The 22,319-nt window shown below is 53.5% G+C and overlaps 8 protein-coding genes across 8 annotated transcripts; 5 read left to right on the forward strand and 3 right to left on the reverse strand.

Moving 5' to 3' along the window:
• Window positions 1-970: 970 nt before the first annotated feature.
• Window positions 971-1,268, reverse strand: J4E90_002641 (uncharacterized protein; the record flags this gene model as incomplete). Its single annotated transcript, XM_051432218.1, has 2 exons — window positions 971-1,124; window positions 1,228-1,268. The coding sequence occupies 2 exons, from the start codon at window positions 1,266-1,268 to the stop codon at window positions 971-973; spliced, it is 195 nt and encodes a 64-aa protein (XP_051293640.1).
• Window positions 1,269-1,706: 438 nt separating this feature from the next.
• On the forward strand, window positions 1,707-3,381 carry J4E90_002642 (uncharacterized protein; the record flags this gene model as incomplete). The annotated part of the gene is made up of 2 exons (XM_051432219.1): window positions 1,707-2,174; window positions 2,344-3,381. 2 exons carry the CDS (start codon window positions 1,707-1,709, stop codon window positions 3,379-3,381), a joined length of 1,506 nt encoding a protein of 501 aa, XP_051293641.1.
• A 703-nt stretch (window positions 3,382-4,084) lies between these two features.
• On the reverse strand, window positions 4,085-5,455 carry J4E90_002643 (uncharacterized protein; the record flags this gene model as incomplete). The annotated part of the gene is made up of 2 exons (XM_051432220.1): window positions 4,085-4,199; window positions 4,260-5,455. The coding sequence occupies 2 exons, from the start codon at window positions 5,453-5,455 to the stop codon at window positions 4,085-4,087; spliced, it is 1,311 nt and encodes a 436-aa protein (XP_051293642.1).
• Window positions 5,456-5,912: 457 nt separating this feature from the next.
• On the forward strand, window positions 5,913-8,039 carry GRS1 (Glycine--tRNA ligase 1, mitochondrial; the record flags this gene model as incomplete). Its single annotated transcript, XM_051432221.1, has 4 exons — window positions 5,913-5,981; window positions 6,035-7,504; window positions 7,554-7,772; window positions 7,824-8,039. The coding sequence occupies 4 exons, from the start codon at window positions 5,913-5,915 to the stop codon at window positions 8,037-8,039; spliced, it is 1,974 nt and encodes a 657-aa protein (XP_051293643.1).
• Window positions 8,040-9,715: 1,676 nt separating this feature from the next.
• J4E90_002645 (uncharacterized protein) lies at window positions 9,716-11,190 on the forward strand (the record flags this gene model as incomplete). The annotated part of the gene is made up of 2 exons (XM_051432222.1): window positions 9,716-9,745; window positions 10,129-11,190. 2 exons carry the CDS (start codon window positions 9,716-9,718, stop codon window positions 11,188-11,190), a joined length of 1,092 nt encoding a protein of 363 aa, XP_051293644.1.
• A 396-nt stretch (window positions 11,191-11,586) lies between these two features.
• Window positions 11,587-12,520, forward strand: J4E90_002646 (uncharacterized protein; the record flags this gene model as incomplete). Its single annotated transcript, XM_051432223.1, has 2 exons — window positions 11,587-11,662; window positions 11,712-12,520. 2 exons carry the CDS (start codon window positions 11,587-11,589, stop codon window positions 12,518-12,520), a joined length of 885 nt encoding a protein of 294 aa, XP_051293645.1.
• Window positions 12,521-12,942: 422 nt separating this feature from the next.
• On the forward strand, window positions 12,943-13,831 carry J4E90_002647 (uncharacterized protein; the record flags this gene model as incomplete). The annotated part of the gene is made up of 2 exons (XM_051432224.1): window positions 12,943-12,948; window positions 13,031-13,831. 2 exons carry the CDS (start codon window positions 12,943-12,945, stop codon window positions 13,829-13,831), a joined length of 807 nt encoding a protein of 268 aa, XP_051293646.1.
• Window positions 13,832-17,352: 3,521 nt separating this feature from the next.
• Window positions 17,353-20,873, reverse strand: J4E90_002648 (uncharacterized protein; the record flags this gene model as incomplete). Its single annotated transcript, XM_051432225.1, has 2 exons — window positions 17,353-18,457; window positions 18,508-20,873. 2 exons carry the CDS (start codon window positions 20,871-20,873, stop codon window positions 17,353-17,355), a joined length of 3,471 nt encoding a protein of 1,156 aa, XP_051293647.1.
• Window positions 20,874-22,319: the final 1,446 nt, after the last annotated feature.

Genomic DNA, 22,319 nt, shown 5'->3' on the forward strand with positions numbered 1-22,319 from the left:
CGGGAAGTGGAGGACGAGCTGACGACCATCTTCTTGTTGGGACGAACAGGCCGGGGAGACGATGGCTCGCTTGCTGCTGGCGCTCGTGATCGCCTTGCTGTGGGCAAGCGAGTGAGGCCGTGGTTTCTTCGCACTGATGGTCCTTCGAACCCGGAGTGGTGATCTTCGGATACTAAGACCGAATGTGAACGCAGGGTGGAAAGTAAGGCTGACGTGCTCGTTGGGGAAACTTCGGGCTATAGGTGATATGTCATGAGTGTATCAATGCGCACAATATACCACATTCTTTGATAAGGGTAAGTCGTGAGCTCCGTTTCGAAGACGACTCCCTTGCTGCGATAGAAAAGGGGAGAGGACTAGTCGTACACATCGATCGCCGATTGAGGAGTAACATCAAAATAACGCGGTTACTACTGAGACCACTAGATTGGAAAATATGGCGGTTTTCGTATATATGATTCTTCGCGTAAGGTCCAGGATATCTGCAGCGTTTTGCTTCCACGACATTTCCAGAATTCGGCAAGCTCTCGCGTACTTGCAGTTACGAATCGCGCGATCGATAGCCTTGGAGCAGATGTTCGTTTGATAACTCAGCGTCCATCCTGCGATTGTTAGCGCGTTGTCCCAGTCCTGTAAATTGGCCGAGTGGGAGTACGCTTCCGTGGGCTTCACCAAAACTGCGGAACATAGACGAGCTGATGAGATCAGTTTGGTTCGTATCTTTATCCATGCCTTGTTGTGATATCTCCTGCGAAGATTTCCAGGCAGCTGAACATGTTGTGGAGCCCAAACCTCACTGGCATCTGTCGCCGTCCATCAGCGATCCAGCAGCTCAACAGGGTAACCGTAGATGATGAAAGTTTTTGTTTGCTCGTTCTGTGTGATATTCCATATATACAATCCCGCAGTAACGAAGCCTGAAGCAACCGGTACGCCCTCGTCTATATGCGCTTCCTTTCAACACCACCTCTTAATGTCCCTCCTCGTGGTGGCCCTTATCCTCGAAGAACAGTTGTTCGGCAACGAGATATCCAGCGAATGCAACTGTGGCTATGCCGAGGCCGGGGAAGGAGCCCTTGAAGCGGTTGAAGCGGGTGAAGGGTCCGGTGTATCGCCATTGCTCACTGGGAAGGTAAGTGTGTGTGGGATGGGGCATGTCCGTGGTATAAAGCGTACTATCGTGCCCATGGGTCGCCCTTGATACCGTTCGCAGAGGCAGCGGCGAACTTCTTGGGGTCGAAGCCGGTGATGGAGGGGCGTGGTGCCATGGTGATGGAGCTGGCATAGTCAGCAATTGTTGCGCGCAGGGAAGAACATATCAATTGAGCGCGTGTTGTTTGCTTACGTACTCTATGAGCCTCGTGAGCAGCTGGTGTGAGGCAAGGCGGTTGTGGGAGCTGGCGTCGGTGGTTCCTGGACCATCGTCAGTCGCATCTCGACATGTCTTGGCGGCGAGCGATCATACGCACGGCCTCCGCACGTCGTCAACTGCGGTTGCTCTCCCCACACACCATTCACACATCGCCCGCACCCCATCGCTATCACCACCCCAGACGCGTTCGTACAGCCCGAGGATACCCACGACTCTCGCGAGCTTCATCTAGGCATCCAAGAAGATCCATCGTTCCGTCACCTGCACGAACATCCACGGGATTCACCTTACCCACGCACACGCGAATCGTCGCAACCACTACAGCAGCTTCACAATGCCGCCTCACGGGGGCCGCTTCCCCGGTCACAACCTCTCGAATCCCTTCGCGCATCTCTCGGGCCCAATACCACAGCAGCAGCAACAACCGCTGCACCAGCAACACCAGCAGCAGAACATGCAACATGGAGGCTTCGGCGGCGGCAACCAGGCACACAATCTGAACCTCTTCGGCCAACATCAGGGCGGCTTCCAATCAAATGCACCGCTGGGTGGTGGACTGGGCGGAGCCGGGCTCGGGGCAGCAGCAGCAATTGGCGGGGCAGGCGGAGGCACAGGACTCGACGGGCATGAAGCGCGTATGAGATTTGCCCACGGCGCGCAAATACAAGAGAATGCTGCTCGTGGTCAGGACGGCGCTAAAGGCATTGCAGGACAGCGGATACGAGAGGTCTGGCGGTCGAATCTGCACCAGGAGATGGACATGCTGCGCTCGCTCATCGACCAGTACCCCTACATCAGCATGGTCAGTATGCCATTTTCCTACCAGCCGGTCGGACAGCTCTTGCTTGGGAGCTTTGTCTGATGCGTGTAAAGTCAGCCGTCAACGGTGGCGCAACGTCTTCTTTCGATGGGGTAGTTTCCATTCTACCTCTCCCTCTCCTTCATGGACTTCATGCTCACTCTCTGAATAGGACACCGAGTTCCCCGGTGTTGTCGCGCGGCCTATCGGAGACTTCAACTCGAAAGCCTCATATCACTACCAGACCGTGCGCTGCAACGTCGACTTGCTCAAGATCATCCAACTCGGCGTCACCCTCTTCAACGTACAAGGCGACATCCCGCCATCGCATCTCGACATTACAGACCTAAACTACAAGCCAAAATCGTTGCAGCGACATGCAAACAACATCGTCGTCTGCCCATGCACATGGTCCTTCAACTTCCAGTTCTCCCTCGAAGATGACATGTACAACGAGGAGTCAATACAGATGCTTAAGAAGTCTGGCGCCGATTTCGAAAAGCACAAGGAGCTAGGTATCGACCCTGTCGAGTTCGGGTCATTACTCACCACATCGGGCATGACTCTGTCGGAAGATGTCAACTGGATATCGTTTCATAGTGGTTACGACTTCGCATACATGCTCAAGATGCTAACCTCACAATCGCTACCCGAGGATGAGGATACGTACCGCAAGCTCGTCAATGTCTTCTTCCCCAAGTTACTCGATGTCAAGTACCTTTGGCGACATGCGAACAACCTTGTTCGGCGCGGTGTTATCGGATCGACTGCGACCAATATACTCAACAATCTAGGCACAAAGTCCGGCCTTCAAGATCTCGCCGATGAGCTCGGCTGCCAGCGTGTGGGCAACTCACACACAGCAGGATCCGACGCATGGCTGACAGGAGTCGTTTTCTGGGACATGAAAAAGAAGATATTTGACGGAACCATTCCCGACGAGATGAGCGGCCATATGTGGGGTCTTACTGGTGTCGGACCACCAGCCAGCGCAACAGCGCAACAAGCTGTAATTGCCGCACAGGGGGCTTCGCAAGGCTTGACAGGCTTCCAGCAGGGTGTCAACAACACCTTCTATCCCGGAAACGCAAGGCACGGTGTCGACGGCCCAAGCACACCCACAAACCACCCAGCTGGTCTGGCGTCGAATACTCCTGGACCCACAGGCATGATGACCCCGGGCGGATACGGCGGCTACGGCAACAAGTAGGATAGTGGCCATTTGCGGAATGAAGGAGAGTCTTCCAAATCTCCCCTTCTGAGCCCAGGCCGTGGTGACTTGTCATACAGCGAGTTTCTGCCAGGCAAGAATTCGCATGGTGCCGGTGGCCATTGGCATCTTGAAAGATAGTATCCCGAATGTTCCTTTCTAAAGCCGGCTCTTGCTCGTCAGCGACACGATCGCTCATCTGGTGGCCATTGGTATGAGGGATATTTTTATCCCGAAAACCTTTTTCTGAGCCGGCATCATCGTGGCGCATCACACAACAGTCACTCACCTGGTCCCTCTCATTATCGCGGTCGCGGACATCATTCTTGAACTGGCTATCGAGGTGGCGGCAATATGGGCGTGCCACATAGTGCTTGAACGATCAGGGTGGCTCACACGGTGGAGAGTAATTATCCTCAGCTTGGGGTGGTTTAAAAAGGGACTCGGACGGGGTGGCGTAGGATAGTATTGTACGATACCCGGGTTAGTGTGTAGCGAGTGCGGACCGTACTAGATCGTATGGTCAATGTTATTCTTGCATTCATTGACCACTTGTATATAAAAGCGCGTGGCTGATATTGAGTATCCTCGATTTTCAGGAGGGTGCCGGCAAAGATACGAAAAACAAATTGTGAAAAATGGTTTAGTATTTGCTTGCAACAAAGCAAGAAAGGTGTTGCAGACATTCTCCAATGTGAGACATCTACATGTTGAACCTCGTCCTCTGCTTCTCCATGCGGCCCTTCCACTGCCACTCCTGGCCACTCTTGAATTGGATACCGCGATCTATCCTGCGGAGTTTGAGCGTCATTCGCGGTCTGGCCATTTACGTTAGCAGTCTAGTCCTGAGGATAGTCCAAAGATATAGCAAAACTTACCCAATCTCCTGCATACCCACTTTAACATCCTCCACACCCGGAAGCGGCTTGCCATCCGACCCCACGATAGGTTTCTCAGTCTCGCGCTTATCCCTAAACACATAGCGATGTCTCCTCACAAAGATGTAATCGCGCTGATTGTGCAGCGTGAGGACCTGGCGCCCTTCCAACTCTGGTTTCGCAGGGAACATGTTCTGGAAGAGGTGGGCTGTGAGGATACCGAGGGGAGTTTTAAATTGGTTCAGGATGAGTTCGGGGTAGTGTCCTGTGTCGTTTGCGTGGCGGGGCAGCTTCTTTCCCTCGACCCAGTTTGTGAGGGAGAAGTGGAAATGCGGTCCGTCGGGCAGAGTGACAATGTCGAGGCCGTCGGGCTTTTTCTCGTGCTCGGCTTGCATGAGGATTACGAGGGCTGTGTAGCCGCGTGCGCTGGCGAAACCGGCGATTTCCTTGACACTGTATTTGTGCGCGTGGACGTGCTGGGTCCGTCTTATGTAGGTGCTGTTGGGGAAGAGGGAGGTGAGGATTTCAGCTTCTTTGTGGAGCGTCGAGTTGATGCTGGTTGTGATGAGGATCTGGGGGTCGTCGGTGCGCGGGTTGAATATCGAGGGGAACTTTTGCTTGAGGAATTCGGGCGAGAGTTCGAGATTCGTTGCTGTGGATGTGGCGCTGGGACTGGAGGCGCGTTTCCCGGGTTTGGAAGAGGCGGTGTCGGAGTCTAGGTCGGAATCGTTGGAGTCGAGAGAGGGTTCGGATTCGGAGTCGTCGAGCATGCTGTCTGCTTCGTCGTCCTGGCTGTCGTCCGAGTTGTCTCCACCTGCTTTTTGGTCGCGCTTCTTCAGTTTCGCTAGTATGCCCTCGTCCTCACCGTCTTCGCCGTCCTGTTGTGCCGCTTCCTCTTGCTCCACCTTTCTCCTCTTTGCCAGTCTCTCCACATCAATGGCCCAACCCAGCGCATCTTCTTCGTCGCCGACTGGTTCATCCCATACTCGCTTGCCGTCGATGGTCGCAGGCTTGTTTTGTGCTAAGCGCTCCTCTCGTAGCGCAGGGTTCTTCTCTTCCTCGCGCTTGCGACGGAGTCTTGCGTCTCGTTTTTCTGATTCGCGCGCCTTCTTGATGGAGAGATGCGCCGCCTGTCTGCGCAGTTTGTTCTTGGGCTTGATCCCAGAGGCGACATTGGGGCTCTTGGAGAAGGCCATGTTGGAGCGGGGTCACGTTACTGATCCGTATTGGAGTGTGTGGTCTGGTGTGTGTCGCACTGGCCGTGGAGTCCGCAACACGGTGCTGCTCAACTTTTCGGTGGAGCCGCGGCCTGTGCTTTTCCGTAATCTTGGCGCGCCACACATCAGCAGAGCCTCAGGCGTGTCGAGATTCGAAGCATCGCTTTTCTTGGTTTCCGTGCCCGAAGTTTGTAGCCCGTTTGTACATTAGACCGCGTCGCTCATTAGTGTTCTCTTGTCGCATGCAAGAGAGGAGCCGTAGTATATGCGCCGCCTAATTCCAGTGCGCGTCCCCCAACTTGCTGCGCGTCTGCCTCTACGTAGGCCCGTCCAATATCGTGCCCCACCTCCGCCGACTCATCCCACCAAGCACTTCTCGTCCACACCACCCCTCTTGCGATACAAGGTCACCCTGCCCCAGCGGAAGAACGTCGCCATGCCGAGCGATACCACGACCCACAAGGGCAAGCCCTTCGAGCGCGCTGCCTTCGAGCAGCTTATGAAGGTGAGTGCGACGGCCCAAACACTGTCCAATTGTGCTAACAGCAGCCATTGTAGCACAAATACTTCTACGCGCCCTCGTTCGACATCTACGGTGGTGTCGCCGGCCTCTACGATTACGGCCCGCCCGGCTCGGCACTCACCGACAACATCGTCGACATATGGCGCGAGCACTTCGTCCTCGAGGAGGACATGCTCAAGGTCGAGCCCACCATCCTCACCACACACGAGGTCCTCAAGACCTCCGGGCACGTGGACAAGTTCGCCGACTGGATGTGCAAAGACCCCAAGACGGGTGAGATCTTCCGAGCCGATCACTTGGTCGAAGAGGTTCTCGAGGCCAGGCTGAAGGGCGACAAGGAGGCACGCGGCCAGAAGGTCGAGGCCGAGGAGGAGGACCCCAAGAAGAAAAAGAAGAAGGTCAAGAACATCTCGGCCGTCAAGCTGGAGGACTCCATGGTCAAGGAGATTGAGGAGGTGCTGGCCAAGATTGACAACTACAACGGCGAAGAGCTCGGCCTCCTCATGAAGAAGTACGACATCAAGAACCCCGCTACCAACGGCGAACTCCTTCCCCCCGTCGCATTCAACCTCATGTTCCAGACCTCCATCGGCCCCTCGTCCAATCTTCCCGCATACCTACGTCCCGAGACCGCCCAGGGTCAGTTCGTCAACTTCCAGAAGTTGCTAGACCACAACAACCAGCAAATGCCCTTCGCCTCTGCCTCCATCGGCAAGTCGTTCCGCAACGAAATTTCCCCGCGACAAGGTCTGCTACGTGTGCGAGAATTCCTCATGGCTGAGATCGAGCACTTTGTCGACCCGGAGGGCGGCAAGAAACACCCACGCTTCGAGGAGGTCAAGGATGTTGAGCTTGAGCTGCTCAATCGGGACGTACAGCTTTCAGGCAAGACTACAGTTGAGACCACCAAGATTGGCAAGGCTGTCGAGACGGGTCTGGTCGACAACGAGACACTGGGTTACTTCTTGGCCCGTATTCAGCTGTTCCTGCTCAAGCTCGGTGTCGACCCAAAGAAGATTCGGTTTAGACAGCACATGGCCAATGAAATGGCCCATTACGCCGCCGACTGCTGGGACGCTGAGCTGCTCACATCCTATGGCTGGATCGAGTGTGTCGGTTGTGCTGACCGTAGCGCATACGATCTCTCAGTCCACATGAAGAAGACCGGTGCACCTCTTATTGTCCGTGAAACACTAAAGGAGCCGAAGAAGGTTGAAGAGTGGCAATGCCAACTTGACAAGAAGAAGTTCGGTCCCACCTTCAAGAAGGATGGTAAGACTGTCGAAGCGGCCATCGAAGCACTGTCGCAAGATCTCCGTGAGAAGCTATCTCTAGACCTAGAGAAGGAGGGCAAGATCGTCATTGACGTTCCTGAAGTTGGTGATGGCAAGGTCGAGGTACCAAAGGAGCTCATCACCATATCGAAACAGACCCGAGTAGAACACACACGGGAATACACACCAAACGTCATCGAGCCGTCATTTGGTATTGGCCGCATATTCTACGTAAGTACCGATGCGTTGAGAGCTATGTATACTTTGCTGACTGAACCAGGCTCTATGTGAACACGTTTACTGGACCCGTGAGGACGACGAAGCCAAGGCTGTCCTGTCCTTCCCTCCGGCCGTCGCCCCAACCAAGGTGCTTATCGTGCCGCTCAGCTCAAACCCAGACTTCGATCCGTTTGTACGGAAACTGAAGGACAAACTGCGGAAGATTGGTGTCTCCAACCGTGTCGATGCTTCCGGTGCCTCAATCGGCAAGCGCTATGCCGTAAGTACTCCTTTTACACTGTATTCTCGATCAGAATCTAACACGCCCCAGCGTAACGATGAGCTTGGTACACCTCTCGGCATCACCGTCGATTTCCAGTCCATCAAGGACAACACATTCACACTCAGAGACCGAGACACTACTGGCCAAGTGCGCGCAAGCCTCGAGGAGATTGCTCAGGCCGTTGCGAACATCGTGAGGGGTGAAGAGACCTGGTCAGATGTTGCCGCACGGTTACCCAAGTTTGAGGGCCAAGAGGTCGACTGATTGTATAGAGCGTGTCTATAGAAGAACTGCGTCCTAATGAGAAACGTAGCCTGTGTATTAGAATTGACGTCACTTCGATATTGAATCGGAAAAACCCAGCGTATTCCGCTTGCCAATGTTTTCATTCGCTCCTTCCGTGTATCACACCGTGAGGTGTAATTCGCCCGCGCCGCAACTGTGCGTTCCATACTTTAGCACACCGCACTTCGCGCCGCCTTTCAGTCTCACCTTTTTCTCCACAGACAACTCTCCTGTTTACTCTGACCCGCTATGTAAAACTCCCCTCGGACATATGGACGCGGCACGGATGCGCATCAGAAAGAGTAGGGGGCCTGCATATCAGCCTCACTCTGGTTGCACCTCCCGGGATCCGGGTTGTCCGGCACCTTTCCCGTATACTGCAGGATCGCCCGACCGAATTCACAGCTGGAATGCTCCTTGATAGGCTGGTCGGTCATTGCTGTCTATCACTTGCTATGTATGGTTTTTGATGGAGACAAAATATAGATTACTCCTACCAGCACCAACAGCTTGATACCCTGGCATCCCTGGTCGCCAACCCGTCGATTCTCTGGTTCGTACATACATCGGGCGGCACCCGCTGCATCTGCTAGGATCAAACATGACCAGCAATGACTCGTCCGCGTCGAGCTTACTCCTCTGCGTGCTAGGTGTGAAAAGTCTCCGAGGAGGATGGTCTGGGATGAAGCAAAGCAAAAGGCCTCGAAGCAAATGTGCCCTACACATTGTGCAAAAAGCTACAAGACGGTGCATTCACTCCCGGCAGTCCGGTTGACGATCTACTGGATCCGCTCCGCTGGCGCCGGTAGCATGGCCGCACCGTCAAAAAGCCCGGCGCCAAAAGTCTGTGCCTAGAGCCCAGCTGAGACGTCTAGGACTCTGCTCTCCGCGGTAGTATCAGCAAGAGGCTGCTTCAGTCTGGTTCTGGACTTGTGCTACGACCTTTTGTGACATGCTGCAAGCCGGCAGCAGGGTCTGGGTTCCTACGCGCTAACACCTGCGAACACGTAGCACGAACCGGAGATTGCGTTGTAACATAGCGATGGACGCATTCATGTCGCCAACGGGTTGACTCAGTATCAGCGCATCCCTTCGTCAATCATCCCGCCCGAAGGTCGAACATAGATAGCCTGCTGTCTAAAGCTGGGTTGGTAATTCGTCCGTGTCAGAGCCAACATGATTAGAAGTCAGCGGGCAGCTGAGCCTGCGTACCGTTTTTGTGGCTGTTCAGAGTCTGATGAGCATCGGTCGAGGCCTAATTCTTAGCAAACAGAGGTATTGGCGGTCCTGACCACCTCTTACTAACGTGCTGCAACACGTCTACGTCGGTCGCCCGCGTACCATCAACTATCGCGTCAGTCACCCACATAGCGCGATTTCCTCTACCGCCTGCAGATCTTCTCGCCGTAAGTCGCCCGTTTCCGTTTACGGTCCAGCACATGTAGACCGTATACGCAGTACCCACGCGCCCCCAGCATCAAGCGACCATCGCTTAGCATGCAGAACCTCAGCTTTTAGCACCCGTTTGCTAGGGTACTACGGATGCAGCACATACCCAAGAGACGAATGATTTCTACTTCTTCCGTCTACCTGTCATTCTTGTCTTATTTGTTTAACGAGAACTGTTAGATCTTTTGCATCGGCTTTCCGAGACCATGGACGAGGGACAGCCACCACCCGGCGACGTGGTTGCCCCTCTCACAGGCGCTCCACTCAAACGCCGACGGGCTGACTCGGAGAGTATCTCGTCGATCGAGTCTAAGTACGTTGCTGTCTTCTGTTCTTGCAGTTATTTGCCACTCTGCGTTGTGACGTGGTCGTTGGGGCACCTGGGTAGATCCACTCGGCAGTCTCCAAGGATCAACAACGATTGCTGTAGCCTTACGGGTGATCAGCCACCACATACCATCGCACGGTGTATAAAGCTGACGCCTATCTCGACAGTCGCTCTGTCCGCACATTAGCTTCCGACGATCTAGAATATTTTCATGAAAATGGACGAACGTACGGCAATGAAACGTACTACCTACCATGCGTGTACAAGCAACATAACGACTTCGTAGAGCAGGATCGTTTGTCTCTGCAGCATGAAATCTTCGTCCGAGCACTTCATGGCAAGCTTACCACTGCGAAATTACTGCCTACTACCCGAAGAATACTCGACCTGGGCACTGGACCAGGTCACTGGGCTGTTGCCATGGCGCGTCAATACCCGCACGCAGAGGTTGTCGGAATTGACATGACGGAATGGGATATAGACACCACCGAAGCCACGTTGGGCGATGCCAGGGTGACATGGGAGCTGGACGACCTTGACGTCTGGGGAAAAGAGATGGATGTCGACCAGCTGATCAACCAGCTCGCTACTCTAGATCTAGCCAATGAGTTGGCTAATCGGACTCCCATCGACGCGCTGAGGAAGCCCAAGTCAACGGTCGATCTCAGTCAGCAAGGAAGGGAGCCTACGCCCGAGGAGCATTTGACTATTGATCTCTCAACACTTACCCCCCAGCCTGAACCTGGCTGGCACTTTAGCGACTCCTTTGAGCTCATACATTTACGGAACATGAAGGGCTCTTTTACGCACTGGGAAGACGTATATGCCGAGATCTACAAGAGCCTTTCACCCGGTGGATGTATCGAACTCGCAGATTGGGATCTCGGCCAAGTGCCTATGGGCCCAGGGGAGATCACAGCAGCAAACATACCCATGCCTACCCTACGGAAACTCTACGTGGCGTTCATGGAAGCATCGTTCAAATCTGGCCGTCCACTCGGCCTCTTCTACATGCACCACACCTATCTCGAAGAAGCAGGCTTCGAAGACGTCCAGACGACCCAAGTCAACGTGCCAGTCGGGCAATGGCCAAAGGACGAAGCGCAGCGATCGCTTGGCAAGATGATGTTTGTGCTTGGTATGGAGATGTTTGAGCCGGTTTGCTTGAGGCTGTTGACGCAGTGGGGGAGTAAGACAAGGGTTTGGACGGCGGAGGAGTTGAGAGCTGATATATTGGTCGCGCAGAAAGAGATTTATGATTATGTTGAGCGGTCGGAACGGGGGGAGGTGGAGGGCTGGTGTGCAAGCTTCAAGTGGGTTACCGCTAGGAAAAGCTGGCACGCGGAGAAGTGACCTCGGGAGTGATCGGCTGATGTGTCTGTTGATACTTGCATATTTGGGGAAGGTAGTAATGTGGATTGGATGTCGGTATAATGAGGCACGACTACTTTGCGAAAAAAATCTCCGCTACAATGCACATCGACTGATACCGCGCTTGCCCGTACTTCACCGACACAATGGGCTTTTACTTTACAGAACCCGTCCTTGAGTTTTTGAGTTTGCATCGATGAACTGCCAAGGAAGATGGAAAGGGAAGTCACCACCCATCATGCCAGCTGAGCGCGGCAAGCACGCTGGTCGTACAGAAATCATCATGTTCGGAAGGTGGAGCCGTAGCAGTGACATGTATTCAAGTAACGACGCCACAAGGCCGCATTTGCAAAGCTTCCCACCCTCGAACGTCCAAAGATGTCTACAAACCTCTCAGCCAACGAGCTCTTCAACGTCAACGGCATAGTAGCCGTCATCACAGGAGGCGGAACTGGTACCCCACCCACATACCAGACCCAACAGCACTCCTCTAACAACGCCAGGCATTGGATTGATGATGGCCAAAGCCCTAGCAGCCAACGGCGCCCACCGCATCTACATCGTAGGCCGCCGTCCAGACGTCCTCCACTCCGCCGCCAAGTGCATCAACCCAGAAACCGTCATCCCGCTACCCGGCGACGTCACGTCACGCGAATCTCTTCTCTCAATCGCAAAGCACGTCGAGACCGAAACAGGCTACATCAACCTCCTCATCTGCAACGCAGGCATCATGGGCCCTAAGCCGCTCAAAGCAGCACCAGGATGCGCCGCGCCGTCAGTCGCAGAGTACGCAGCACACGCGCTCGAGACGCCCATGGCCGACTTTACCAACACGTATGCGGTGAACAACACGGCGGTATATTATACGGCGCTGTCCTTCCTCACGCTCCTCGACGCGGGAAACAGCAGGAAAACCGCGCACGCTGATGTCCGTTCTCAAATTATAACGACATCGAGTATTGGCGGTTTCTCGCGTTTACCGGGCGCATCGTTCGCTTACAATAGCAGTAAAGCGGCTGTTACACATATGACTAAGATGCTGGCCACGGCGTTTGTGCCTTACGGTATCCGTTGTAATGTACTTGCACCGGGCATTTTCCCGTCAGAGCTCGCGATGGGTATTATAGGGTCGTTGGAGAAGGGACCTAATGGGGAGGTGGATAGGGGCGTTGTACCGGAGGGGAGGACGGGCAAGGAGGAGGATATTGCGGGCGCGGTGTTGTGGATGGCGGGAAGGGCTGGGGGGTATTTGAATGGGAGTGTGGTTGTGGTTGATGGGGGGAGGTTGGGTATGTTGGCTTCTACGTATTGATGTTGTTAGCAGGAAGGTATTGAGATGGGATGGGTTGCGTCTTGCATAGTCATTGTAGAATCCGAGATGGATATAGTCTAGGGACGGTGCATGGTGCTTACATTAGGCGTGTACCCTGAGTGACGCAAGCCGCCCCCACTAGCGCGTTTCTCCCTGCATTTGCAGAGTTGAAGACACACCTCCGAAGACGCTTGCCAAACCTCGACTGCCATGCGCGTGCTGACCACGCGACCATGCCTGCTCCAACACACAGGCTCAATTCCAATGAGCTGTTGAATTCGCCTGGTTTCCTCGGCGCGGCCGCGCGCTTCTGGCAGGTGAGCGAATTCACAATGAGGCGTGGTTTACGCATGGACAGAGATAGCTAACATACATCTGCAGCGCTCGTATGCCTCGGATTATGTTGGCATTGCCATCTTAGTATGCGGGTACATACTGGTGCGTAATCACAATACCAGAATGACCCCTCTCGGTTTCAACAAGAAAGCAAGACTGACAAACTAGGCACAGATACAATTCCTCGCCGAACCCTTCCACCGCATGTTCTTCCTCGACAACCTCGCCATCAACTACCCCCACGCAGAACACGAACGCGTTCCCGTCTCCTGGCTCTTCATATACGCCGGCGCTGTGCCCCTCGGCGTCCTCATCGCCTGGGCCCTTGTCCTGCGCCCCGGAACGCACAAAGCGCACGTTACAATTCTCGGCTGGTTCATCAGCATGATCCTCACCATGTTCATTACCGACGTGATTAAAAACGCTGTTGGTCGTCCTCGTCCCGATCTCATCGCTCGTTGCAAACCCGCTCCTGGCACGCCAGCACACCAACTAGTTACTTTTGACGTCTGCACCGAAACGAATCATCACGTTTTACACGACGGGTGGCGCAGTTTCCCAAGCGGACATAGTAGTTTCTCCTTCAGCGGCCTCGGCTACCTCGCCCTCTTCATCGCAGGCCAATGCCACGTCTACCGCCCGCGCGCCGACCTCGCCCGCGTCCTCCTCGCCCTCGCACCCCTGCTTGGCGCAGCACTTATTGCGATTTCGCGTTGTGAAGACTACAGGCATGATGTTTATGATGTTAGTGTGGGGTCGGTGCTGGGTATGGCGGTTGCGCATTACACGTATAGGAGATATTATCCTGCGCTGAGGAATCGGGGGTGTGCGGAGCCGTTTCCTAATCCCGCGGATGAGAAGGGCTGGGGGAAGGTTAAGGGGGATGAGGAGAGTTTGAGGAATGCGGAGGAGTTTGAACTGAGTGATCTGGAGGAGGGGGATGAGGAGGGGAGGATGTTGAATGGGCGGCGGTAAGGGATATGTGCAATCGTCTAAAGAAGCTATACTGGGGTCTAGAGATTTGTATTTCAATTACATTCTGTGCAAGTCGCAGGGGTGCAAGTTGCTCAAGGCACTTGTGTGCCATTCAATCCCCGCAGCTCGTCCAAAAGCTTTATCCGATCAAGCTCATATCGTTGCTTTTGTGTGTCATCCGTAGCAGATGCACCTCTTTTCTCTATCTGATCAAGCCGGCGATTTTCTGCTTGATCTAGCTGGCTGATGAGAGTAGGTATCAGCTTGGCACGAGCTTGCGACGTAGCATCGTTTGGTCTCGCTGGAGTCACTGCAGCTTGTCAGACAAAAAGACGGTGAAGAAAAGCTGGGCTTCTGCTGACCTGTACTTGCAGCGCTAGACGAAGATGCTGACTTTGAGAATGCTGGGGTACACTGTGACCGGATCGAGCTGCTCCATTCTTTGGTCTTTTTGCTCACTTTGTCGCTCGCCCGTGCAAGAGAAGCGTCCACGGAGCCTAGGTGGATAATTGGAGATATGCTGGGTACAACATCAGGCGCATCCGACATGAACTCGACGAAGCCATTCTTGAAGACATCCAAGACATCGCTTGTTCTTTCGTCCAGGAGCACGTCGAGCTGGAGGCACTCCAGAACATGGAAGCGAATCCAGTCAGGTCTCAATCCTGGCTTCGCTCTCCATTTTGACGCAGATATCGACGTCGACCTCTGTTCCCAGTGGCTGCGATCCAACACACTAATTCTGGCGTATGCGAACCCGCTGGTATATTCAAGTGAGCCATCAGCAAGCTCGAGCTCTTCGCTGCCATCTCTAATGATAAACCCGCGTCTTTTAGCATATATGCCACTGACCAAGGCGATCTCAGATCCAGTGTCCGCAGCGGCTGAGATTCTTCGCCCCTCAATGATACACGAAACTTGATTTGTCGCATTCCCCATCGAATATAAACGCAGCGAGCGCTTCCAGGTTCCGGGTAGGTCTACCATGCGTGAGGTGTACTTGGTTATGGTATCTGTGGCTCTGAGGAAGGCCATGCCGATGAGTACCGGCAAAGCCAGCTTCTCGAAAACGTTGAATCGGCATATCATAGGGGACGTATCTGATCCTACGTCTCTAGCGGACTGAACCATGATATTGACATGGCCCATAGGCTTGATGATCTTCCCGTTGGGGAGTTGGAACCAAGCATCGAGATTGGGGCTCGGCCTGACGGTACACCCCATTTCGATAGCTTTAGCATGAGATATGTGGTTTTCGTGGGTTCCAGTGTCGTAGCAGGTCATGACCTCTTTCAGTTCATCGTGAACGCTGAAGAGTAGAGGAAGACCTCTTCGATGTCCTCTTGGATGCATAGCTTTGGCAGCTAGCCTATCTGGTTCCTCTGGTATCTTTGGTGACTTCGGCAACTCTGGTTCCTCCAGTATCTCTGGTAAGTCCGGTACCTCTGGTTCCTCCAGCAGCCGATTTAGACGTGAATTTCTAATCCGTTCCCATCGCCCATCGCGGAAAATGGGCCAGATTTCGGCGTCATCCTGACGATCTTCTGGGCTTCGCGCTTGAACTTGAAGTCTTTTCGCGCGGGACTTTGGTTGTGTACGTTGGTGGGTTGGTAAGCCGATAACGGTGGTTTCATGCTAACGATCTCCAAAGTAGTTCTTTCATGTTTTCATATGAGTGTTTGTATGATAAGATTGTAAAGTGAAAGTGCCATACCAAGCGGTCATGTGAAATATTTCTCGACATGAGTACTGTATATCACTCGCGCGTTTATCCTAACAGATTAATAGCCCTTGCTTCCGAACGATGCATTCTAAGAGGACAAGAGACTCTGGGCCGAGCAGTCAAAGTAAAGCGTCCGCGCAATATGTGCGATGGCCAACATAAGAGTGAGGAGGATGCGGTAATGGTAGAGCGTGAGAAAAAACGAGAAGATCGTTATCAGTGATTTAGGAATCATGGTTGGCTCGCTGACAAGTCACTTCGCATGGGATGCGGGGTTCTTCACCGGTCTGTACTGTCAGCGAGGCAGAATCGGAACAGGCTTTTGTCGCGCGCCTCCTTCATCGCCGCAAGTCAACAAGACTATCGAAGCAAAAATGCCTACCTCACTTGTCGCTGGTGATGTAGAGCTGTGCCATGATGTCAGGCGGCCATTGGATGGCTATCCGTCACTTGCAAAAGATATCGCGAGCGACCCAGACCGGACGTCCTTAGTGTTCAGGCGTTTTGATCAGCTTGCTGTGCGTAATCTGCTTTACTTGCAAAGTGAGCTGGTTGAACTCGAGGCAATGCAAGTACGCACTTCATCAGTTCGAAGTCTTCGCGACAATCTGCTGATATTGCACCCCACCAGGAACAATTAGATAGCGAAGATCGAAGCTACGAGCATAGTGATCTCGCTACCGGAAGATGCGCCATGAACTGGGAGGCGTTCAGAGATGCTGCAAATGACCCTGCAAACATCAAACAACGGAATCGGATGGATCTAATGGAAACCATACGGAAAAAGATGGAAGAGTATAGTAATATCTCATGCCGGTCCAGACTCTCAAATAAAATGCTGAGAATGTCGAAGGAAAGGCACTGCTATCCGAAAGCCAAATGGCGCAACTTGGACCGCCTCCAATACGCACATTTGACGCTGTTCATCATGCCTCAACACGCTTCAACAAGGTTGCAAATCAGCGAGATCCAATTTTCGGGGGCCATAGTGCTACCCTGTATCAAAGAAACGATGATCTGGTTCTCCTAAAACAACCCGCACACGAGGACCGTGTCACTACATTCGTGCAGCAATATCTCCCGGTACTGTTTTTGGTGCGTATAACCCAGTCGTTGCTGCCCTAACGGCGAGCTGAAGCAGAGTGCAAAGGCAGAGAGAAGAGAAAACGGCATGGCGTACGTACCAGAAAAGAGAATCGCGAGGTTCGTAACGATCGTCAGTGTCATCATCGCGGTCGTCCTGCTCTTCGTCGCAATTCTGGTCCTGTATTATGTCGAAAACCCCACAACGAAGCTGATCATGATCGGCGTATTCATGTTGTTGTTCGCTGGAAGCGTTAGTATCTTCACTGCTGCGAAGCGATCCGAGGTCTTCGCAGCCACGGCGGCGTAAGTCTAAAGGTCTCCATCTCTTTTTCGAAAGCTAATTCTACGTCAGCTACGCAGCGGTGTTGGTGGTGTTCGTAAGTGGGAATCTTGGGTCGAGCAGTTCTGAGGTGCCACGTAGGTAGCTGCGACGGCGGGTGCCTGACTCAGTTCCGCATCGTGCATCATGATATTGGGTCGCAACAGCGTCGGTGTTTTCTGCATATCCCATCAGTGCAGATATAGATTTGTCGGAGGCGGATGTTTTGAGGTGGTGTATTGTCCTAAATCATCGTTTTGAACTTGAATTAGACGCTGTAGTAGTACAAGGACCTTCCCTACGCAATGACGCGTGCCAGGGCCGCTAGCGCGTTCCGAACGCGTTGGACCCTTCCTCGTGGTTTTCACTGCTCCTTGGAACAACCAACATCATTCAATCTTCCTCTGTCCTGCTCTGAGCGCCTCTGGCCCACACTCTATGGAGTTCCGTCGCCATTTGCGTCCCTATGTCTGATGAGAATTCTTCTTTCAGCTTCAACACGATCTGGCCCGCTGCTTCCAGTCGCGGAGACCCATATTCGAAAAAGCCACCTCCGTCATTAAATCTTTCGTCGCAACGAAACAAATTCGTCGGATCCAGGTGGTTGAAGGGCGAGCTTTCCGCATACTTGCGCGATAGACATCTCGTCAAGATCAGCCTCATACCCTCTACGGACCTTAGGTAGGCTTCGATGGCAGGCTCGAAGCAAAGCGGCCGTTGACGGGCAAATTCTAGTACTAGTCCCGCAATGCCGGCAGCGATGGGAGTGGCACAGGATGTTCCTACCATTCTCTTCCACCCCTCCTTCGGATCCTCAGAAGGAAGGTGTATAGGGTACGTGGACCTTACTGCTTCGCCCAGGGCAGTAAACCTGGCTTTGTGGCTGAGTTGTGGAGGATTGAACTTGGACGGGTTACCATGAACATCTGCTGCATCGACGGCAATAACCTCCAAAGCTCGAGCTGGATACGACATGCCGGCTTTCGTTCGGATACCTTCGTTCGAGCTCGCCGCGAAGAGTAGAACATTGCTAGCTCTAGCATGTCTAATCGCCGCTCGAAGTTCGTAATCACTGTCCTCGTTCCAGCCTAGACTCATACTGATGATGTCGACCTTCTTCTTCTCGACAGCGTCATTGATGGCCTCCGCCACGTACTTTCTGTCGATCGCTTCGTTACCTTCGCAGACCCTGTACACATACACATCTGCGTATGGACAGACAGTAAGGATTACACCAGCGGCATGGGTACCGTGGCCTTTGCTATCGCTGTTCCAGGGCAGGGCCGGATCCAGTTGCTTCCCCAGCTTTACTCGTGGACTCTTCATCAGCGGCGGGACTGGGCCTCGAGCAGTGCTCTTCGCAACTCCACTGTCGAGTACAGCGATCTTTACACGTCGCTCGGTCTTCTTCTGCTTGAAGGAGTCATCTTGGTATCTGTCTAGCAAGACGTGTGCATGATTGCGCAGGTTCTCGAACCAACTGTCGGCTATGACCTCACTATGCGTCGTTAATGAGATGTTCTACATCCAAATTATCGCAACACTTACTCTTGAGCAGTCCAATTTTTGATGGGGGTACTAAGCGATGTGGGCACGCTTCTCTTCAAATCACCAACGGATGAGGCACGCTTGTGTTTTGCGTCTCCCGTCTCTAATACTCGCAAGCTACCTTTGCTCAATAGGTCGTTGGAGCGCACTTTCCTCACTTTGGGAACGGGCCCTGGTTCATCAAAATCGCGATGCCATCCACCAGGCACGAAAGCATCTCTTCTCTCAGCCTCGAATATCTTTGCGCGGATGACTGGAACAGATTCGGATCGCACATGAGGCTCAGGTTGCGTTTCGATCGAAGGTTGAGCATCAGACGTGCTCTTTTCTCGTTTTGATCCTTCCATTAATGCAACAAACTCTGGGGTGTTTAAGGTGGGCGTTGAGGCCCACGGTGGAGTTGTTGGAACAAGCAGGTCAACAAACTGCATCGTCTGCCTACCTAACCAGGACATTGAGGTGCGGACTATGTGGTCTTTTGCAGGCATGCTCTCTGTCCCGGAAGATTGCTCCACGATTGGCTCGGATTGTGTTGTGCGTCCCAGTATCTGATTCCCAACCGGAACCTCGGACTTCGCGGTGGATTCCGGACGAATACACTCTGCTGATAGCACTGTTTGGAGGAGACATTCTCCTCCAGGTGTTGTACCTTGCTCCTCAACAGCCGTACTAGCGTTACCCAACTCTTCGTTGTTATGTGTCTCTAGCCCTTTTAGAGTTTCTGCAAGCGCATCGAGTTGTTGCAATATCGACTTGGCCTCTTCTTCCTGTTTCCTTTTGGCCGCCATCTCTCTATCGCGCGTGGCTTGCATCGCAAACTCTTCATGTTTTCTCTCGTCTTCTGCCTTGCGCGCTTGTACATTTCTTGCTTCCTCCTGTTGGGCTTCCATCTCTTTCTGGCGCGCTTTCTCAGCGGCCTCTCTCTTTGCGTCTTCGTCCTCTTGTAGTCGTTTCTCTTCCTCCTTCCTTAACCGTACTGACTCAGCCTCCTCTTGCCTGTCTTTGGCCTCTCGAGCTCGTTTCTTCTCAGCTGCTTCCTTCTTTGCAGCCTCTTTCTGTTTTCGTCTTCTCTCTTCTTCCTCTTGCAACTGTACTAATTCAACTGCCTCCCTCTTTGCGTCTTCGTCCTGTTTCCGCTTTTTCTCTTCTTCGTCTTTTACCTTGCGAGCCTGTGTTTCTTTCGCTTCCTCCTGTTGAACCTTCATAGCTTGCTCATGCGCTTCCTTAGCTGCCTGCCTCTTTGCATCTTCATCCTGTTTTCGTCTTCTTTCTTCCTCTAGTAACCGTACTCGTTCAGCCTCCTGTTGTCGGGCTTTCTCCACTCGTGACCGTTTTCGCTCGGCCTCCTCTTCCCTGGCTTTAGCCTCTCGAATTCGAATTTCCTCAACTCTCTTTATTCTGAGCTCTTCTTCTCTCCTTCTTCTCTGATCCGCTGCCGAGGCAGCCAGCTGCCGTGCTTTAGCTTGCTCCTTTTGGTCTGCAGCCTCTTGTAGACGCGTCTTCTCGGCTTCCTGGGCTTTGACCTCCTCCTCCTTCTGTCTTCTTTCTTCCGCTGCCGAGGCAGCCTGTCGTCTTGCCTTTTCTTTCTGTCGGACAACTCTGGTTTTGCAGTTCTTGAGCGAGATCTCTGCGTCTCCAAGATAATCTTGGTACTCAGGCGACGACCTGGCTTTACATGATTTCAAACGGAGGATGTCGACTACCTGGCTAAATTTCTCCAGGGCATCGTCGTACTTCTTCAGATCACGCAACTCTCGGCCCAGGTTGTATCTAACTTTTACGGACTCGATGTGGTCTTTTCCTAGACTCGCCTCCGCTCTTTGCAAGGTCGTTATATTGAGATTTATTGCTCCCATGATGTCGCGATCTGTACCAGACGCGTACATAGCCGACGCCAGATCGACTCGATCTATACATCTTTGCACCGCTGACTTCGGTGTGGTCTTATCGTCGACCACCGCTTGGAACCTTTGAACCGCATTTGGATAGTCTTTGTTTAGTAAGTAGGTCTTCGCAACTCGTCGTTGAGCCTCCAGGTGGTTTGCTTTAGCGGCCTGTGCTGGGGCGCTAATCGCACGAGAAGGGCCCTGAAGCTGCTTGTAACGCTCGAGAGTCCAGTGCTCATTTTTCAGTTCGCACGATATCGCCCTGTGGAACTTCCCTGCCTTGGTAAGGCTGTCGGCCAGGCGCTCACGTAAGTTTAAAGTCTCTTGGCCAAGATTCCCGTGGTGTTGTTCGGCGAGCTCTACTGCCTTCTCCCATATCGTGATTATATCCGGGTACAGAGTCTGACCTTCATTTTCAGCTCTGATCTCGAGTCCTTCCCCCTCAGAAATGAGTTTGTTGATTTGGTCATCCAGCGTCATTTCAGGAGAGGGGCCTTCCGCCACTCCTCCTCACTCGTCTTCGCGCCGTATCGGTTCTTGATTATTAATCCAAAGATGCGTTGTACCGTTTGACCAAAGGTGGCGACGCCGTCTACGAGTGTTCTGTCGTCGTGCGAAGTCAGGCTCGTTCGATCGAACCCCTACCTGGCGCAATACTCAAAGTGTTGGTAACTTGGCACGCAAGATAAGGAGGGAATATTTGCGTGCTTCCTCAATCCGGGCGCATTATCGATGTGCAAGAGATCTCAGCCGTTCTGCGGGCCGCACGAAGTCATCCGGGCTGCGGCGAGGTGGGGGCTGAAGGATGATGGCTCGCCTGCATACCCAACCTGGGCCAAGCGGATATGCAGATGCTCAGCGTAACGCCGGGTGTACTGACCGGTTTGAACCACGCCCCGCCTTGATTTGCGGCACAGTCGTATCTCGATAGCAGCCAGCCTTCGCATTTCGGCGCTTCTTTGTACCTTGGGCAGGCTGTGTAGCTTCAGCCTTCATCACGATGCGAACTAGGCTTCCCACATGCCCGCCCTCAAGCTTGCGCCTCAAAGACAGTCATGGTTGACAGCACAACCATTGGAATGCTCAGATCAATCGCAAGCGCACGTCGTCTGTGTGCTTGAAGCGTCTCCAGCCGTTGCTCGCCGCTGGACCCCCACCGCAGCGGCCGTCGAGGAAACTGGCCCTGTCAGCCCTACTCTTGCGCGACCATCTAGCATAGTCATTGGAGGAGCGTTCGTTGGAGCATTTCTTGGTCTACTGATATTGCTACTACTGATATGGTGTTGTTGCTGCGACCATCGTCGTGGACGTAATGGTAGTGACAAGAACTCCTCCAAGAGCTCCTCTACAAGCTCCTCGACACGCAGCCCACCGTCATCACCAAGAGCGCCGCCACCGCCACCGCCGCCTCCTGCTCCAGTTAGACCACCACCTAGTGCCCGTGGCTCAGTTCCAGTAGTAACCTCACCATCCCGTCCACCACCTGGTTCAGCACCTGGTTCAGCACCCGGTCCAACACCTGGTCCAACACCTGGCCCAACACCTGGCCCAGTACCCGGCTCATCACATGGTGTGATACGGCGTCCACCACCTGGTTCGGCACCTGGTTCAGCACCCGGTCCAACACCTGGTCCAGGACCTGGCCCAACATCTGGTCCAACATCTGGCCCATCATCTGGTTTGATACGGCGTCCACCACCTATTGCAGCGGCTCCTTCAGTTCGTTCGATAGCTACAAGATTTGGTCTTCAGGCTCCTCCTGCACCATTTAATCGGGGATATATCCCAGAACCTGCTCGACTCCAGGCCCCCGAACATGAGACAGCAGCACCACAAGTATTATACGAAGCAGTATCCTCTCAAGCAGCAGCGCAAGCAGTACCTCAGGCAGCATCCCAGGCGGCACCCCAAGAGGCATCCCAGGCA

The sequence above is a fragment of the Alternaria incomplexa genome (assembly GCF_024043165.1).
Source record: "Alternaria incomplexa strain BMP 0042 chromosome Unknown scaffold_3, whole genome shotgun sequence".
NCBI lineage: Eukaryota > Fungi > Ascomycota > Dothideomycetes > Pleosporales > Pleosporaceae > Alternaria > Alternaria incomplexa.